The sequence below is a fragment of the Urocitellus parryii genome, chromosome 4, assembly GCF_045843805.1.
Source record: "Urocitellus parryii isolate mUroPar1 chromosome 4, mUroPar1.hap1, whole genome shotgun sequence".
NCBI classification, from domain to species: Eukaryota; Metazoa; Chordata; class Mammalia; order Rodentia; family Sciuridae; genus Urocitellus; species Urocitellus parryii.
Window position 1 is genome coordinate 82,830,549 of NC_135534.1, and position 21,230 is coordinate 82,851,778.

General features: G+C 32.8%; 1 protein-coding gene across 1 annotated transcript in view; it reads right to left on the bottom strand.

Moving 5' to 3' along the window:
* Positions 1-21,230, bottom strand: part of Slc36a4 (solute carrier family 36 member 4) — a 47,461-nt gene that overhangs the window by 7,153 nt on the left and 19,078 nt on the right. Inside the window, exons 6-9 of the mRNA XM_026396111.2 lie at positions 19,599-19,683; positions 12,492-12,719; positions 10,315-10,413; positions 8,009-8,178 (exon numbers count right to left, since the gene is read on the bottom strand). Of these exons, the coding sequence (XP_026251896.1) occupies positions 8,009-8,178; positions 10,315-10,413; positions 12,492-12,719; positions 19,599-19,683 (582 nt within the window). The remainder of the gene's footprint in view (positions 1-8,008; positions 8,179-10,314; positions 10,414-12,491; positions 12,720-19,598; positions 19,684-21,230) is intronic.

Here is a 21,230-nt window from a genome sequence, read left to right on the forward strand (position 1 = left end):
CCAAAAAATTTTATCTCTTTGAAACTCAGTACTTCAAAATAGCATAGAAATTTTAAGTTTCATTAATATTCTTAGATTTCTTTTAAAAATTCTTTTTCTTTTTTTTAACTTATTTTTTATTGGTTGTTCACAACATTACACAGCTCTTGACATATCATATTTCATACATTAGATTCAAGTGGGTTATGAACTCCAAATTTTTACCCCAAATGCAGATTGCAGAATCACGTCGGTTACACATCCACAATTTTACATGATGCCCTATTAGTAACTGTTGTATTCTGCTACCTTTCATATCCTCTACTATCCCCCCTCCCCTCCCCTCCCATCTTCTCTCTCTACCCCATCTACTGTAATTTATTACTCTCATTGTTTATTTTCCCATTCCCCTCACAACCTCTTATATGTAATTTTGTATAGCAATGAGGGTCTCCCCTCATTTCTATGCAATTTCCCTTTTCTCTCCCTTTCCCTCCCATCTCATGTCTCTGTTTAGGGAGGAAGAGCAGGAAGAAAAGATTAACATTAAAAATTATTTTTCAATAGATACCTAATAATCGTACATATTTATAAGTGTACCACTATAGTATATTTTGGTATGTGTATAAAATATGTGATCTCTGAATTTCTACATTATAGATAGCCTCCTATCAAACTCAGTATGCATATTTTGATAAAAATTTTAGTAAATTTCTTTTTGTCTGGCAAAAGATTTATTTTATTTATTTATTTGGTACCAGGGATTGAACCCAGGGGTGCTCAGCCACTGAGGCACATCTTCAGCCCTTTTTATAAGTAATTTTGAGATAGGGTCTCCCTAAGTTGCTTTTGAACTTGTGATCCTCCTACCTCTGCCTCCCAAGCTACTGGGTTTACAGGTTTGCAACCATGGCACCCAATGAAGATTTTTTTGAATATTAAAAATGACAATGAATAGAAAAACATATAATAATAGGTCTCAGTAGAATATAACAGAACCTACACCCTTGGGCTATAGAAAATAAAATTAATGTGTTCTATTTTTAATATATCAGTATTTCCCAACAGTCAAAAGAAACATCCAATTACTCTTGTTTTTTTTTTTTTTTTTAAAGAAACAAACTAGTGAGGAGGCAGGGAACTGAATGTGCTGTGGCGTTTGAGCAACGATTAACGTGTGTTCTCTTTTATCAGCAACATGATCTATAATCATAGACTTTTCACTTAAGAGTTCTACTTTCCCTCCTAAGAGTTCTAAGCACAGGGAATAGTATTTTCTTAGGATATAAGTTATTTATAGATTGGGGCTGGGGTTGTGGCTCAGTGGTAGAGCATACACCTTGCATGTGTGAGGCACTGGGTTCGATCCTCAGCACCACATAAAAATAAAGGTACTGTGTCCATCTATAACCAAAAAATATTAAAAATAAATAAATTATATATTTATAGAGTTTTCTTTCTTAGCATATAAAATCATTTAGGATATATATCATTTCTTAGGATACAAATCATTTAAAAGGATATAACATATTCTACTTTTGGTAAAATGTTTAATTAGGCTTTAAGTTTATTTCTGATGTCTTAAAACTTAAGTAGTAAGGATTATAAACAGTTCTTTAAACTGTGGCCAAGCAAGAAGAAATTCCATAAGTATCCTGTTATAACATATTCATCACATAATTAAGAAGATATTGCTAAGTGAAGTTAGCCATTCCCAAGAAAACCAATGCTGAATGTTTTCTCTGATATAAGGAGAAAACATTCATAGTGGGATAGGGAGAGGGGAAGCATGATAGGAATAGACAAACTCTAGATAGGGTAGAAGAATGGGAAGGGAAGGGAGGGGGTCATGGGGTTAGAAATGATGGTGGAATGTGATGGACTTTACTACATGTATGAAGACACTAATTGGTATATTCATATACTTTGTATACAACCAGAGATATGAAAAATTGTGCTCTGTATGTGTAATAAGAATTGTAATGCATTCCGCTGTCACATATAAATAAAAAATAATAATTAAAAAAGAGAGGTATGTTTTGTTCCTAAGAGGTATATACCATCACTGGAGGACACTTGATAAGACAGAACACAGATATTACTATTTGCTATTCAAGTCTTCTCAAGAACTTATTAAATCATCATTGGCACTCAGTGATTACCCTCAAGTCTCTGCACCTTCAACTCTCCTTTACAATAGAGATACAAACTAAAAATCTCCATCTTCTATTCTGAGATCCATAAATTACTATTGGAGGAGTTAAGAGACAGATGAAATTTAAATACAATCATCTAGAAGATTTTAAAATTATGCGGTATTCACTCCCAAGCCCAAACTCAAAAGATAATTCTTAACACCTCTGCTGCTAACCTAATTCCACATTCTGTGTTTTTGGGATTTTCCAGATCAAACTAATATAAACACTTTCTAGTTAGGACCTCCATATTGGTAAGGAGATTCTATAACTTCAAGTAATACCAGTAATATGTAAGAACCTGACATTTATATGAAAAAAAAAACAACAACAAATTATACGAGGCAACCACAGTCCTTATGAAAATGAACATTTCTATGGTCCATATTATCATTTACATCACACATTTTTGAAGTCCTGTATTTGACAGGTTGATAATTTCTTTTTGGTTATTCTTCTTGCAACTGCCCTGAAACACTTTTTAAAAAAAAATCCTGAATTATATATTCCCTCTTGGATTGTGGCAGTGTGCTTGGGGTTTTCCAAACTATAGGTTATGTGGTGAACTTTTCTAAAGTATAGATTTTACTCCAAAACAGAATTTTTGAGAGAAAATTATTTTGAAAGAAAATGATTTTTGTATAAACTAAAATGCAAAAGGTATACTTCTTAAAAATAAAGTATACACTGATGTTGTGCTAAAGTTAGGCCATGTTGGGACCTGCCCCAGGACTCCGGAGGGAATGCTTTTCTCATTCTTCTATCTGGGTTGCTGCTATAGTATGGATAAGTGTTCCCCAAAGGTGCATTTTATAAAGGCTTGGTCCTCAGATTGGACTTTAGGGAGGTTGTGAAATTTTTAAGAGAAAAGGTGGGATCTAGTGGGAGGACCTCAGGTCCCCAGGGGCATGCCCTTTAATGGAATAATGGGTCCTTCAGTCCTTTTCTCTTCTGACTTTCACTTCCCAGTCATGAGGTAAGTGAGTGATTTTTACTCAGTCATGTGCTATTGCTATGATGTTCTTCCTAGTCAGCCATGGACTGAAACCTCCAAAACTTTGAGCCAAAATAAAACTTTTTATTTTATAAGTTTAATTATCTCAGAGTAATGAAAGGCTGACTAAAATAGTTACTCTTTTGGAAAAAAGCTGGCAAAATATTTGAATAGAACCAGAAGTCATGTCTTGATTATACTATTAGGTTACACAGGAAATGCTTCTAAACTTATAATAGTATTTTGTGAATTTACTTTATTATCACCTTTAAAATACACTCCTTGCTTAAAAAGCCAAACATATTACCTTGAATAGCATTATTCATAACCAGCTTTTACCGATGACAACTCAGGAATACTGAAGATGTAATAACTTGGAACTTCTATAATTCACACTCACTTCATCCTAGGGTCTCTCTCTAATTCAACCTTTTCTTGAAAAAAACAGCCGTTATAATCTCTGAGACTAGTCAATTTGGCTTCAAAGTCCCCTTATTCCTTGCCATGGCTAATAGTCATTAGGTCCCTGAAATGCTCTTGCTAGAGTCATCAGCTTTCATACTCAGCCACTGAGTACACTGTACACTCTGTACCTTCCAAGGCCTTCTGTATTACATACAGAAAAAGAAGGGAAGAAAAAACATTAAAGAAAGGAATCTTGGGCTGGGGATGTGGCTCAAGCGGTAGCGCGCTTGCCTGGCATGCGTGCGGCCCGGGTTCGATCCTCAGTACCACATACCAACAAAGATGTTGTGTCCGCCGAGAACTAAAAAATAAATATTAAAAAAAATTCTCTCTCTCTCTCTCTCTCCTCTCTCTCACTCTATCTTTTAAAAAAAAAGAAAGGAATCTCAGATATAATCTCAAATTATACTAACTGAAACTTCTCACTTTATAAACAACTATAACTGTAAAAAGACGGACAAAACTTTTTCTGAATTCCTAGGCATGACTATTATTTTAACATTCCCACAGGTGCAGAGATCAAAAAGAAATATTACAGGCCACCAAAAGCATATTTCCACAATGAAAAGGAATGAAGCAACAGAAGTTCTCTCAAAGGAAATATTCATCTTGACATGCTTTCCTATTTTTTTCTGTTTTTGTTATTCTTTGAATAATTATTGTAGGTTCACTAAATGAAAAGCAGGTGACTTGCTAGACTTTCTTGAGTAGAAACTATGATCAATTTATTAGCCCGCCTTTTAATCAAATGAGTTCCATTCTAACCAGAGAGCCATAACAATTAGGGGGTAAGAAGTAGCTGTGGGAACAGAAAAAGATTAATTGGAGCTACTACATGGACAGTGTCATGCCCCAAGATTGAGCTGTGAATACCAAAAGAATTCCCTCTTATTCCTGTCCATTTTTCCTTCACCATATTCTTACTTGTCTTGGGATAAGGAACATATTATTTTGAATGTGTGCATATTTCCTCTTCTGTCCCTTCTCCCATAAAATTTTCCTTAAATGCTTTGTGAATAAGAGTAGAGAAAAATTTTGAGATTGCTTCTACCTGTTTTATATTCAACATTAAAACTCCCTTTCACATTTCTCAAAAGAAGACATACAAATGTCCAACATATAAATGAAAAAATGTTCAATGAGAAGAAAAACCACAATGAGGTATCTCACCTTACTCCACATGAGAATGGCTCCTCTCAAAAAGATTAAAAAATAACAAATGCTGGGAAGGATTTAGAGGAAGAGAGACTTTATACACTGTTGATGAAAATGTAAATTAGTATAGCCATTATGGAGAAAAGTACTGAGGTTTCCCCAAAACTAAAATTATACCTATCATACCATCCAGAAATCCCACTGCTGGCTATATCACCAAAGAAAATGAAATCAACATGATGAAAAGACACTTTATTGCAGCACTATTTACAATATCCAAGATATGAAATCAACCTAAATGTTCACCAATGAACAAATGAATGCGCAATGGAATAAAATGCAGCCATAAAAAAGTATGACATCCTATCATTTGTGACAACACATACAGACCTGGAGGACACTATGTTAAATGAAGTAAATCAGGCAAAACCAGAAACTACATGATCTCACTCATAGATGTGACAGCACAGCAAGGTGAATATAATTAACAATAATGCATGATCTCCCACTCTCATGGATCATGTAAAGAAGCAGAGATTTCTATCCTCATAAAGGGTAAAATGAACTTCAAGCCAAAATTCATCAGAATGGACAATGAAGGACATTTCATACTGTTTAAGGAAATTATCCATCAACAAGACATAACAATCATAAATATTTATGCCCCAAACAAGGGATGTCTACATACATCAAACAAACTCATCTCAATTTCAAGAACCAAACAGACCACAACACAATAATACTGGGTCATTTTAACATGCCTCTGTCGCCAATGGATAGATCCTCCAAACAAAAACTAAATAAAGAAGCTACAGAAGTAAAAAAATACAATTGATAATTTAGACTTGACATATATAAATTATTTCATTCATAAATGACTGAATACACTTTCTTCTCAGCAGCACACAGATCTTTCTCTAATATAGACCATGTTATGTAAACTATCACATATGTTTGGCATCAACTATAATATTACCTTAATATATTTTTTAGCATTTGTAGAGTTATCTTGATATCTCCCTTTTTATTAATATTAATTTTTGTGTTCTTGCTTTTCTCTTAATTAGAATTGTTAGATTTTTATCAAATTTTAGCTGTATTATTTCTTCTCTATTTCATATATTTTTGCTACTGTTCTTATTTTTTCCTTCCTAGTACATAATTTGAAAATAATTTGATTGTTAGTCTAGCTTCTTTCTGATACAGTACTTTAAGTTATAAATGTTCATCTGAGAACTGTTTGATCCCAAAGATTCTGATATCTTAAGCTTTTATCATCACTTAATTCAAAGCATTTTTATTTACTTTTATTATACATTCTTCCTTGACCTCTAAGACATTCATAAGTGTTCATACAGGAAACACAGTCTGCATGATTTCAAATTTTTTAAAAAGTAGTGGAAATGCTTTTTATATTGATTGTATTGGTTACAATACATATCAAAACTGATCAAATTGCATAATTGAAATATGTGCATTTTATTGTACTTAAATTTTACCTCAATAAAGCTACAGGAAAATTTTTTTAAAATGCATGTTCTCTTCTCAAAATACTTGGAGGAAGAAATTTGAGTATATTCACCATGAGGAAAAGATAAAAATTGAGATGATGGTTGACTACTATCCAATGTATATCTGAATGAAAACACTGCATTCTGTCTAATAACCATGTACAAATATTATGTATCAACCAGAAAGTTAAAAATATAAATAATAAAATATACCTGTCCAATTTTAAATTATTATTTTTAAGATTGAGACTAAATGTTACTGGCTTATAATTGGAAAAATATATATTTTCTAGATATTTTATAATATTCAAAGTATGAACTATACTATCATAATTTTTAGCCTTCATTCTTTTCAACTAAGTTGTTTAAGCTTTTAGTCCTTATATATGAAAAAGAAAAATATATATTTGAAGGAAACAAAAGTATGTAATTAACTATAACAGGGGTAATTTAAATATATATAGCTTCTTTGCAATCATGACTCCATCCTGAAATACATTTACAACATTTGAAAAATGTTTCCACCTTGAAACATTAACAAAATGTCACTAAGATAAAATTATGATTAAAAAAATTAGATAAACACACTGAATGTGTGCCCCCTGACACCTGGAAACTATCCTACTTACATTCCTCTGACTTGAATGGCTTCCTATGTGCATTTGTCCTAACAAAATATTTAATCAAAAAATTCCCTGAATGCAAATGATAATTAAATAACAGACAAACTCTCATCAGGAAGCCATTCAGAAAACACAATTTCTGCTGTTGCTGATTTTCTCTACACTGGTGAGATATTTAAAGTTTCACAGACTTCCAGCCAGGCATGGTGGAGCACACCTATAATCCCAGTGGCTCACAAGGCTGAGGCAGGAGGAACATGAGTTCAAAGCAAGCCTTAGCAATTGTATAGTAAGGCCCTAAGCAATTCAGTGATACCCTATCTCTAAATTAAATACAAAACAGGGCTGGAGATGTGGCTTAGCACTTGAATGACCCTGAGTTCAATCCCAAGTACCCCAAAAGATAAATAAAGTTTCACTGACATCCAGCCAAGTAGCTGAAGGAGCAGTGTGACATTTAGTAAAATAGCAACTTAGCATTTATTCTTTACATTTATCAAAACTAAGGCATTATCCATTTTGTAAATAAGAGATTAAGTCTATATCATTATCACTGCTAATACTTTGTTAAAATTCCCAAACACCAAAAAACTCTAGGAAAAATCACATATATTGCTTCATTTATAAGACTATGATTATAATTTTAAAACACTAAGATGCATCATTTCATTATTAGTAATGAGTCCCAATTGGATTCTGAATCAATTTGAAGTACATATAATACAAAGCTGACCAGTAGAATACTAAGGACCATAAATCAAAAACCCAATGTCTTTGCTTTTTTGGCAGCAAGAATGAGTATTTTTCTATTACAGTGTGTCCATATTACAATAATTTATATTTTGCTTTTACACATGACTCATGTTTGAAACACAATTTTTTTTAATTCTTTTTTTTAAATCCCACAGAGATCCACAAATTCATAGATGATCTCCTCAGAGACTAATGAAAAACCCAGGTTACCCAAATAAATAAATCAGTTATGTTTTAAATGATTAACTCATAAATCCAACATACCTTTACCATTGAAGGCAGTAAGCTCTATCTATAAAACATAAAAACTAGGATGAACTCATATCCACCTACCATACATCCTGGGGAAGATTCAAAGTTATGCTGCCTTTGATTTCATCACGGAAGCACATATATCCTAAAGTAGCCAAAGTCACATACAAAGTTGTAACGATGCCCATGCCAATATTTAGAGCTTGAGGGAAGCGTTTTGAGTCTTTCATTTGGTTTTCCAGTGGAAGGACCTAAAATTAAAAATATAATTATTTTAAAGAGAATGTGATTCAAGTATGTTTGAAAATAACAGGGTCTCAAATTGGTCTTTTTATAGTTTATATACAAAATCTTTCTTAAAAATAATGCATATAATTATTAAAGGATTTTACCTTATCCTATATTTTCTACAATAAACATTAAAATGTTTTTTAAATATTTAAAAATCAGTCCTTGGCAGGCAAACCTGTCCATTTCTTAAATATTTTTTTTATTTTGGAATAATTTTAGATTTACAAAAAAGTTACAGAGTTCTCACATATCCCTCAAGAAGTTTCCCCCACTGTGAACATATTACTTACCATGTCATATGTGCTACAACTATAAACCAATTTTTTACGTTATTATTATTTGTGCATTTCTAGTAACTAAACTCTAAACTTCATTTGTATTAGATTTTCCATTAATGCCCTTCTTCTCTTCCAGAGTCCCATCCAGGATAACACTGCATTTTGCCAGCTTTCATCCTATGTCTTTTCTAATCTCTGGTAGTTTCTCAATCTTTCCTTCTTGTTCATTATACTGAAATTTTTTTAGCAGTATGGATTATCTATTTTGCACAGTATCTCTCTATTCAAGTTTGCCCAACATTTTTTTGTGACTAGTTTGGGATTATAGGTTTTAAAGAATACCACAGAGGGGAAGTGCTCTTGTCATCATATGCTTTTATGCCTGGTGAAGTTCATTTTGATCACTTCATTAAGGTATTTTGCCGGGCTTCTCTGCTACAAAGTTATTTTTTTCTCCTTTCATCATGTTCTTTTTATATTCTAAATTGAGCCCATACTCCAAAGACTAATGGGAAATTAAGTACACCTTCCAGAGGGAGAAATCTCCACATAAATCATTTGAGATTCTGCCTCATGTATTTATTTGCTTAATCATTTATTCATATTAGCATGGACTGACATAGATTTGTTTAATATATGGAATTATAATCAAATATTCTTGTTATGCATTTGGTCACACATATTGCTTTAACCTTGGCCATTCTGAATTCTATGAGGATAGCTCCTGTGTCCCTTTGATGTGTCTCCATTCTTTTGTTTTTAAGCATTTCCTTACTTTCTGGCACTCCAGACTCATCCTGAATTTATTTGCTTCAGCCCTAAAATCAGTCATTTGTCTCTAAAGTACTTGAGTTCTTTTGTTGGAAAAGTGTATTTAGAAATAAAGATCTGGGTTATGGGCATGCTTGTTTCTTCTAGATGTCACTCCTTGTAGGTCCTATCAGGAGACAGAGCTAGGAAATACATGTGTGTATACTAACACATGTATGCATACATCTGTAACTGGTTCTATATCTATCCATTTGTATCGACTGTCTGTCAATTTCATTAAAGATAGTAAATGGTTTTCATTGAATAAAAATAACTTTTAAGGAAAAGGCTAATTGAAAAAAAATCAAGGTTTTTAGGTTAATGTTCAAAACATAATTTAGCTGTACAGGGAATGACAGTATATAATAAAAATAGCAAGTATTTATTAAGTGCTTAAGTACAGCAGCTATTATTCTAAAAGCTTTGCAATAGCATCTTAGACAGTTCTCAGAATAGCCCTGGAAGTAGTATCGCTATTACTATTCTGACTTTTCATGTAAATAAGTCCATTTCATACGGAAACATTAACTGCTAAAAATTTATATTTGAATTTTATATAACAATATAGTAATAATTTCAATTTCCTTCAAATAATCTAGCCTATAAAATGTATGGAATGTGCTTAAGTATGTGGAGTACAGATAAAACAAATTGAATTAAATTTTGGAAGCTGGTGAGTTGAATTTTGGAAGCTGGTGATGCTTACACAGGCAGTCATTATATTACTCTCCAAATTTTGTATAGATTTAAAATTACATAATACGATGTTAAAATCATCTAGTTTAGTTTCCTTATTTTACAAATAAAGAAGAAGTTAATACGTTTAAGATTAAACTCTTCATGGAAGAATTAAACTATAATATAAATCTACCATACCAAACTGGAAATCATGTTCCCAGATTAAGGAAAACTGAAATTAGAAAAAATAAATATGCATTTTTACATAGCTTCACAATGTTAGTCTTTGAGATAACTTAATATTTAAATATAATACAGACTAATTCTTACCACTCCTATGCCTTCAAAAGCAAATACAGCAGTACCAAAAAAAAGCGGGTATTTTTTCCAACCAGCCACTATTGGAAGGTTGTGGGGATCTGGCATGTTCTGCAGAAAGGAGAAAAAACAGATAATATATTTATTTATTTTAGAGAATTTTGAAAGAAAGAGTAAAATGCCATTCTTCTGAGCTTCACAACAGGAAATGTGAGTTATATATTATATAATATTTCTTTCAATAAACACTTTAAGCAGCCTATTTTAAATGTAGCAAAATATTAGGATTTAATTGCCAAAGCAACTGTTTTCCTTATGGCCACACATTCCATCTGAGCAAAATTCTCCTGATTACCTGTTTCCACCTGTAAGTTCCAGACTGTGCACACTGGGTGTGGCTCCTGCCACAACAGAAAATACAAAAGCACACTCAGGTCTAGGCTAAGAGCCAAATGGTTAGTTAACAAACACTGCTTTTGGTACTCAACAGAGAGTCTTTCTCCACTCTACTATCATTGCTCCTTTAGGCCTCTGAGATACTTGGTTCCTGATTCTGGCTTTCTGTTTCACAGCTCTGTTGCTGCTCCCAGTATAAGTTTCTTCTGGTTTCAGTATTTACTCAGTGAGCTAACAGTTGTTATTACCCTTATTTCAGTATAGGTGACCTGACTCTGGTTTTGATTACATGACACTGATACATAGCCTTGTTTCTAATTCTCACAATCTGAAAAACTCACAAAGGGCATATTTTGTTCAAACTCTCTGGGTCTACAACAACCACTTCTTCCAGATTCCAAAGTCTGGTCCCTACTTCCTCACCATCCTGCATTCTCTGGCTTACCTGACTACATGCAGAATTCAAGGTCAAGAAAAGCGGATGAACAAAGCAACTGAAGCATGAAGCACAAGGACAATTTAGGGAATAGAAAGGGCTGGAACAATGGAAACATAGGTATAACTGTATGATAAAAGGTGATACAGTACCAAAAACGTAGGCTAGAGTTAGAAAAGAAGTTTGAAGGGTCTGAATTATTTGCCACCACTAACTGTTAGAAAAGGCAAGCAGGATGCTATTTCACTTCTTCATGAATGAGCTCATGCCATTTCCCTCTATCCAGGGAACCACCTTTTCTGCCTGCTAAGTCTTACACATTCAGCTAAGGGGTCATGAACTCCAGAAAGCCTAATGTGATCTTCTTTCCTGTCCCTTTACACTCTTAAGTACTGTAAGAGAGAATAATGGTTCGGGAAATCAAAGAAGGGAAAAATGAAATACAGACCCACAATAAGAGTTTACAATTAAATTGTTACAGAGATGTGCAACAATTATCTTTGAAGAAACATAAGAAGGATTAGATCAGGAGGAATAGAACAAGGATTTTCATCCTTTTCTGGGTTACTGGCCCTTTGAGAGATGAAAGCCATACAGCTGCTTAGCAGAGAAAAGTGTGTGTGTGTGTGTGTGTGTGTGTGTACATATATATGTATATATCTAGAGAGAGAGGGAAGAAAGAGAAAGAGGAGAAGGAAAAGGAGAAGGAGGAGGATTAGAGACAGGGAGAGAGACTAAATCTTAAAAACAATTCTAAGGGATTTGCAGATTCCCAGAACCCTGAGAGGTTTTAAAGAAACTGTGATGAAAAATCCCCAGAATGAATAATAAAATTAGTTCAGGTTATTGCATATACTTCATACAAAGGGATTACAGAGTTGTACAGTGGGAGTGGGTTGAAGCAGTGGCAGAAAATAAATATGTATAAGTGAAAGAAAATTGTGGAACTACATACACTTCCCCATAAATTGTTACTGATTCAAATTTTAAAGGAAAAGATAATATACTTAAACTGTTCCTTGTGAGCCACTGTACTGAAACCACAACCCTAAATCTCACAAGAACTCTATGGGGTATGCAGCATCATCTTCTGAAGCACTGACACAAAGCCCAGAAGCATATTTACCAAGACCTAAAACCAGGCCAGACTAAAGAGCCTGTACTTGTCACCACTACTTCACACACTTTCAAATTAGCAGTATCCCCCAGAAAGAAACCAAGACAGTTTACCACTGTCTGCTGTGGCCAGATGTACACTAACAGTCTTTATGTGTCATTACTTTTAACTCCAAAGTAAACAAAAGTTTTACTTGTGTAGGAAATATATGACATTTAGTTAAAAATACGTCATACTTACCCTAACAATGTACTGGTAAATTATCACAAGACTGACAGCCATGGAAATGTTGGCAAGGAATGAAAGTACAAATAGATTCTTTAGCTCACGAATGAAGACCAAAAGAATTATAAATGGAAGAAAGCAAAGCATGTATATCCTTAGGTCAATACTTCTTCTTTCACATGGATTTGACGAATTGGTACTATTCAAAACAAATACTTTACTGTCCAAGAATCCTTCATGAACCTATACAGGATTACCAGGGGAATAAGGGAGGAGGAAAGACACACATCAACTTATAAGAGAGAAATGAAAAAAATTACAATCTACATACATTGTGACACACTGTACAACAAAACATTTATATTTCTGGATACTCTGGCTTCCTAAAAACTTATAAGAATAATTAAGGTAGGAAAACATTCTTTGCAAGATAACTTATTTTTTGTACTGTAAAAAAGTTCACTAGAAAATTATAAGGATGAGTTTACTAATTTAATCTGAAGCTTTGTGATCATGATGCTCATGATCCCTGCAATGACTCAAAAGATCCATCAAACTGGGAGCACATTTATCTAGAATGACCAGGGGTATTCTACTCTAGCTTACTTTCTTCAGAATATAAAACAAACACTAAGTATCTCTTGGATACTTAGTCAAAGTGAAATTTAAAGAAGTTAAAGTAAAATTTAAAAATCACAGACTAACTTTAAAATGTATGTAAAGCAACTATTTATAAATTATCATCATTATCAATATTACTAAGAATCCACAAAATTCACATTGCTATGTTACACAATAGATGATTTTTGCTAGAAAATTTCTACAATAGAAATCAGTTTCACTTAAAAGCCTATTCACCAATTTTATAATGCAATTTTTATATTTTTCAAAGAAATGCAAGAATTTATAAACTTCATGTTAAAAACTGTCTCTGATTCAGTTAGTCATGTAATCCAACTTTCTAAAATAGAAACAAAATTACAGTAGAATTTAGAAACAATCTTCACAACTTATAGCACAGGCAAATCAGACTATAATTTAAATACCAATGAAAAATTACTTGCAACCAAACCTCCTTTGAACACACTGATATCGTCAAGCATCAGGTTATATTCTTAAGAAACAGATCCTATAATAGTAACAGCTAGCATTTTTTTTTTTAGTGCTTTCTATGTATCAGGTACTGAACCAAAAGCTTTTTAAACATCTCATTTAATCTTCCAAATGATTCTCAGAAGTGGGTTACCGTATTAATTTCAATTCAAACTAGAGAAAACTGAGGCTTGCAGAGGGGAAAAAAAAAACTTGCATAGTATCGAGCCAATGAGTGGTGGTCCTAGGATGCAAACTCAAGCCTAGATAGTAACCTGACCAAAATAATACTACCTGAAGAAGGGTACTATGTCCAAAAAGCTACCCACCTCCACTCTGACATCTTTCTTGAAAGGTACCTAATATTAAGGGGCAAACAAATCAGACACTTAAAACAAAATTCTGATATGGCTCATAATTCATGTTCCTTTTACTCTACTTTTATACTTAAAATCCATGATAAGAATTGTTTAATTAATCACTACAAACACACATGTCATCTTAGATGGTAGGGAATTTAGTAGATTTTTAAGCTACATAGGCATTTTATAATTCACACTGACCTAACAAACCCTCAAATTATACCATGCACCATTTAAGAAATGCGCTGCTCATCATTTCATGTAACTGGCCATCAAAACTTTATATTTTATGTTTTATAATTTGAAATTGAACCAAAATTATTAATTTACAATAATTGGCTTTTAAGAAGATATTCAATTGTTGGCTTAATTTTCTCAGTAACCAAATCTTTAGTCAAGCACTTATCAAAGCAGTACTTCTGATAATTGGATTATGTAATGATCAAGTTCAACTCTAACAAAAATTCCTGGTAAGAGAATGGCAGTTACATAAACAAAATTTTAAAGGGCTGTTTGAATTATTAGGTGCTTAGAAATTTAAAAATTAGCTCTATCACAATATCTAATAAAATTTTAGCATTCTCTGGCAGAAAGATGGTAATGGAATTTCTCAGGATTAAAAAAATACAATAAAAAATGTAGATACATACCTAGAGCAAGATTCAGGTAAACATTTGAGTCCTTTGGTGCCCTCTAGAGACAGAGATGGGCTAATAGGACTTCCTATGGTCTCACATGTTTACCAAAATGTAAAACACTGGAATAAATATTATAAAATAAAATTACTAAATTCAGTTTTATTCATTTAGAGATCAAATTTACTAAAACCCACTACTTATTAACTTTCAATGACTCAGTAATTTTATGATTAAAATTCCAAAAGCAGATTATGTTCTTTAGTAAACTAAATCCAGTATTAAATAATTCCCTACCTTTGAATACTGTTTTACATTTCACAAAGGCTTTCACAAACCTTCTGTGTCATCTAAACTTCACAATAAGTTTATGAGGAACAAGGGTAAATTTTGTTACTACTCCTATTTTACAAACAAGGAAACAGAGGGTTGGCCAAAAATAAGGGGATCTTGATTAGTGAGCGAGTTAAAACTGAGAGCAAGGATATGAACTCACATCTTCTGACTATTGTCCATGAATCTGGTACCACTACATTTTTCCCTTTTACTATAATATTTCTTCCTCACTCTCCATATCCATGTACACTATTGTACCTATTTGAAATTTTCTAGAGTATCTAAATCAATAAGGGAAGAGTGATTAGAACCATGATGGCCTACAGTCAAAAGCACTAGGGTTTTTTTCTGCACTGACTATCCATAATTGCTTAATGAGAACAAGAACAGCTGTGTGGCAGCTAGAGAGCAGGTTTCCATATCTGGATGGCAATGAAACCCTTATTTCTTTGTGTTAATGAAATATTGCACCTTCAATTTCATGTACATTAAGGCAGCTTTTAATGATAATAGCAGTAATAATTGGTAAGGTTTAATTAACCAGTATGTGCACTATTGTATACTGCTATCAAATGTAAAAGAACACCTCTTGAGAGATAATGAAAATCTCTAACCTCATGCTGCTTTGGTGACCATCTACCTACTCTGCCTAGTGATGTGTTCATTATTAATTTCAGTTATTTTCTAAAGCCTTTTTGTCTTTTTCCATGCTGCTCTTAATGCCTCCAAAAGAGTTTCACCTTTCTATCCACAGCAGGTGTTCTCTCTGCCTCCTAGAGCAACATGTTTTCTATGTATCTTCTTAGAAAATGTACAAATAAGTTAAACTTTTCTATTCAATTTTGGAAGAAACCTATAATATTTCATAGAAGAAAGCCACCCAAAGCTTCTAGACATTTACTGTCTCCATTTTTTCCACTATTCATGTCACATACACATACATACACATACCTTTAATATCTGAAAATATCCTGTCCAGAGATAAGCAAATAATATATTGGGTGGCAACTCAGGCAGACACCTAGGTTTCAAACTAATTTCACATAACTTGGGGCATATTACTCATGTTTTGTGAGATTTCTTCATAAAATGAGCATAATACAGCCAGGCATGGTGGTGGATGCCTATAATCCCAGTGGTTAGGAAGGCTGAGGCAAGAGGATTGCAAGTTCAAAGCCAGCCTCAGCAACTTAGTGAGTTCCTAAGCAACTTAGTAAGACCCTGTCTGTAAGTAAAATATAAAAACGTGCTGGGGATGTGGCTCAGTGATTAAGTGTCTCTGGGTTCAATCCCTAGTACAAAATAAAAAGAAGAAGAGAAAAAAGCATAATACTTTACAGAGCCATTGCAGAGATTATATAAAATTGCAAGGCATTATCAACATTATTCCTAGATTCCAACAGCTTGCTGGTGACTCTTTTAGGAGATATTAGAAAATATATAGTGCTATCATGTTGTACAATCCTAGAAAGGTATTATTCCCATCATATTCTATGTAAATGATTGGTAAGATGAGTTATCAGTTCTGAATTTAAATGGCCTCATGATGAATGAGGAGTCCTAAGAATAAGCAATTTCTGAAGTTAAATACTTGTAACATCTAATGCACATCATTTAGAGTGAGTAATGCTAATGAAAACACTGACACTTTATTTTGGTAAACAAATGAGTATAAACAGAATTCTAATTAACTCCAATTGCTATTGGTCTTTTCTATATTATCCACATCTCTCATTTCTGCTTCCTTTCACTAGTCTTTCACTCATTATTTTATAACTACAATATTTGAGGAAACACCTATATCTAAAGGAACAGCAATGATTTATATTACATACTTATCTTCCAGAAAATTTGTTTCATAAGAACTTAATTATTTGAAAGTATCAAGGGAAAGAGAGGAGAGAATAAATAGCCTGGAAGCAGGATATTTGAAAAAAAATAAATAGTAAAATGAGGCCAAAAAAACAAACTACATAATTTATTAGAGCTCTCAAGTAGAGACAACATCTAAGATTACCCTCCTATTAAAACTGCTAGCAGTCACAACACCAATGTCTTGACACCATTCTTTTTATAAATGCAGGAAGAACTAGCTTAGTAAGAAACTAAGCTAAAACAGTCATGGATGGACTGAAAGAAAAGAGTTGACAAAGAAAATGGAGTGAAGGATATATGAGTAAGGAGGAAAATAAGTGGCGCAGACACTATCAATGGGAAAAATCAAACAGAAGGGCTAAACCCTTTCAGTCAACAAAATTTTATTGAACATATGCTCAAAAAAACAGGTACAACACTAGGTTTAAGAAATAAAGAGAAGGGAAATTTCAAAATTCCTCTCACTCTGTTGTGAGTTTATTCCCCTTCCAATCCAATGACTATATTGGTACCTAGAAACCAGGTACTCTTACAAGATAGTTTACAGAGATAAACACAACAAGTACAGTGGTCCTTTTCCTAATGGGGCTTTCAGTCTAGTGGTAAAAAATAATTTATAAATTAACTTCAATGTGATTGAGGCTATTTTTAAAGTGTTATAGAGGCCAGAAGAAAAAAAATCAATAAATTCTAGCAAAAGATGGACAAAGGGATGGCATGGAGAAATAGCTAAAGGTTTCACAGAACAGCTAACACTGAAAGCCAAGTTAAGAACTTTTCCAAATATAAATAAAACTTCAGTAAATACTGAAAAGTGATATCCTGGGCAAAACACTTCTCTAGAGATCCAAATTCTAGTTATTAAATAACTGGGACCTTTTAAAAAAACTATGTCATTTCTATAAGAGAGCTCCATTTGGTTTTTCAACATTGAACAACTAAACTTGTGGCTTGAATATAATATACACGGATAATCAAAATCAGAGTTTAGCAAACTACAGCCTACAGACAAAATCTGGCTTACTACCTATTTTTCAAATAAAACTTTACTGGAATACATATATATTTCTTTATATATTGTTGTCGAAGGTTAAGTTAAGTAGTTGCAATGGAGACCACATGATGTGCAAAGTGAAAAATCCTTATTATATGATTCTTTACAGAAAAAGTTTGCAAATTCTTGCTCTTAATATAAAACAAAGTATACTTTATACTTAGAAAAAGTGAATTATAAATTTGTATGTACATAAAGATTCTTTAGAAAATATAATTGTATCATCATTTGCATAAAAATGCACTTCTACATATTACTACATGTAATGCTTATTGTACTATACATAGATAATAATAAAAGTTATTGAATGCAAAATGATTACAGCAGGGGTAACATAGGAATAACATCAATCATGAATGGATGTACTTTGGCAATAATCAAAAATAAATAAATAAGGGAAAGAAAGATCAGTAGAGTAAAGGAAGAAGAATAGGAGGAGGCAGGAAAGGAGAAAAAGTGGGAGGGAACAGGGACTGAAATGACGTAAATAAAACTCCATACATATATGATTTTCTCAAAATGTACCCAACTACCACAAATAACTAGAATCTTCTAATAAAAAAATAAATGCGCTTTAGCATTGTTCTGGTAGGAATTTTTATTTCAGTGATTTGCATGTTTATTTAAATAGACAATCTCTACATGAAGGCTATAAGCCACTTCCTCTTAAACCTTTATACTATAGGGAGAATTACAGAAAAATATACATTTTTAGACAGAGTGTCTTTTTAAACAATGGCATAATTACTGGATTTCAGTAATTGTTATGATTTACACATGGTGTCCCCCAAAACCTCACATGTAAGACAATGTAAGAGTATTCAGAGGGGGAAATGATTAGGTTGTGAGAGCCTTAAACTAATCAGTGAATTAATCCCTAGTAGGATTAATTGAGTGGTCAGATCTTTTAGTCACAGCAGCAAAAAAGCTAACTGAAACAGAAATGAATGCTGAGTTTTCTACCTCCTTTGTTAGGCTGCTGGTTAAAACCTTGTACACTCTTTACAGAACATGAACATAAAGAATATGCTCCAAAAGTATCTATGGATATGCTTTTGAGATATAAGTTAGAAGTAACTAAGAATCAGCAAATCATATCATATTTTGATTTGAAAGAACAGGCATTACTGATATTATGACAAGAACAGCAGTATCAATGTTATGGTTTAGATATTAGGTTTCCCCCCAAAAAAAACTTATGTGTGAGACAATGCAAGAAGTTTTAGAGGAGAAATGATTGGGTTATGTGAGCCTTAACCTAATCAGTGAATTAATCCTCTGATAGGGATTAAACAAGTGGTAACTGACAGTGGGTGTGACTGAAGGAGGTAGGTCACGGGGGTGGGGGCTGGGGGTGGGGGGGTGCCTTGGGTATGTATTTTGTATCTGGTGAGTGAGGCTTCTTTCTCTGCTTCCTGATCATCATGTGAGCTTCTTCTCTCCACTATGATGTTCTGCCTCACCTTGAGCCCTAAGGAATGGAGCCAACTGTCTATGGACTGAGACCTCTGAAACCATGAGCCCCCAAATAAACTCTTCCTCCTATAAAATTGTTCTTGTTAGGTCTTGTAGTCACAGCAGTGAAAAAGCTGACTAAAACAATCAATAATAGCAAAAATCCAAACTGCAAAACAGAAGACTAAAGAAAAATTTACAAATGATAATTTATGAAAAGAATACATTTTCATATTCAACCATGGCTCCTATAGAAGAATTATGATGCTACTAGTAGGACATTAGAGTTCACTAACTGAAGAAAAATACTCACTTGTTTCACATTTTCAGCTAAAAAGACAATATAAACACTGCAGAATCCCAGCTGTGTTATCACCAAAAAAAAGTCAACCATACTCCTAAAAGAGATATCCACAAATAAGTATCAGTAAAAGCTAGTGAAAACTTAATATATGTTAATCTCTCTTTTAAAATATTTTATATATTTTACCTCTTTAAATTAAAAAAAAAATCAAATATTTATTTCCTACACAGATCATTTATTTACTATCAGTATATCACTAGAATTATTATACAGTTTGATGGAAATTAAGTTAAAAGCCCAATATTGTTATATCATTACCTGTTTCTGAAATTTAACATTTTAAGGAAATCTACTTATAAAATGATTTCATGAAAAATATTTATCTTTCAAATTAAGCCCATCTCTCCTACTTCTCAAGATCTTTCTCAGATTAACCTAGAGTATGGCCCACAGTTTCTAACTTCACATCATTTGAAAATATGATGAACATGCTTGTTACTATCCAAATTACTAATAAGAACACAGAATGTAAGAGGATTAGGAATAGAGCCCTAAGTAATAACATAAGAAACCTTTCCAGTAACTTTTCTCCATTCTTATTATTTAGTGAGATTCTCTAGAAAGTTTTACTTTGTAAATAGTATACACAATTTGGGAAAGAATATTACCAGAGACATTAAGCAAAGTGGGTACTATTGGGAGTTTTCAAGTTATAAATTTACCTACATATTGTTAATTTATACCTCATATTTCATTTTTGGTCTAGAAATAATGAGTGACTACTATAGCATGCACTTATTAATTCATTACAGTCTCTTCTCTGACCATTAATGTTAACAATGTGTTTTAAAAAATCTGTATTTTTCTTCTTCCATCTAAAACTGGAAGGTCCTTGCGTGTTTTCATTCTTGTTATAACTCCCATTCTCCATGGCTCTTCAGGGATCTTATTTATAATTTATCTTGTAACCATGAATTGTAACCATGAAATGAATTCAAGTTTCTTTTCTACCATGAATTACATTAGAAGTGTTTTAAGTATTCCATTAATATCTTTTCATCCACTTTTTATTTTAGTGTACCACCAACAATCATTTCAGCCACTTCTATCTAAAAGCCATTCTTCATAGAACAGGGGGGAAAACCTGTCTCTAGTCTGGGCCAGAAGAAAGATTTATTTGGTATTCTAGCTTCTGGAGGCAAGTTCCTAGATTGTTAGAATGTTTCTTCCTTCCACTTGTAAATTAGGAACACTGAGAACTTCATAAACAAATCTAACTTCCAGAAAATCTCCAGAAAGGCTACATTAAACCACAAGCTACTCTACTAACATTGCTTTTTCTTTTCTGATAATTCCCATGACTCATTGGTACCATAGTTAGCACTCTGTTGATCACTTACACTTCCTTACTCTATTCCTATATTCATCTAGCTTATATTCACTGTGTCCACCAATGGTTACATTTAAATAATAAGACAATAAAATAAGTTTATGTTAAAATGTACCCAAACATGAGATGACTTATGCACAGCTTTATTTGAAATAATGAGGTTGTCATATTTTTCTCCTTTTTTTTCCCTTTGTTGAAAAATTATTGAACATGATTATGTCATTGGCTGGCTTGATGCTTTGTAAATAAAA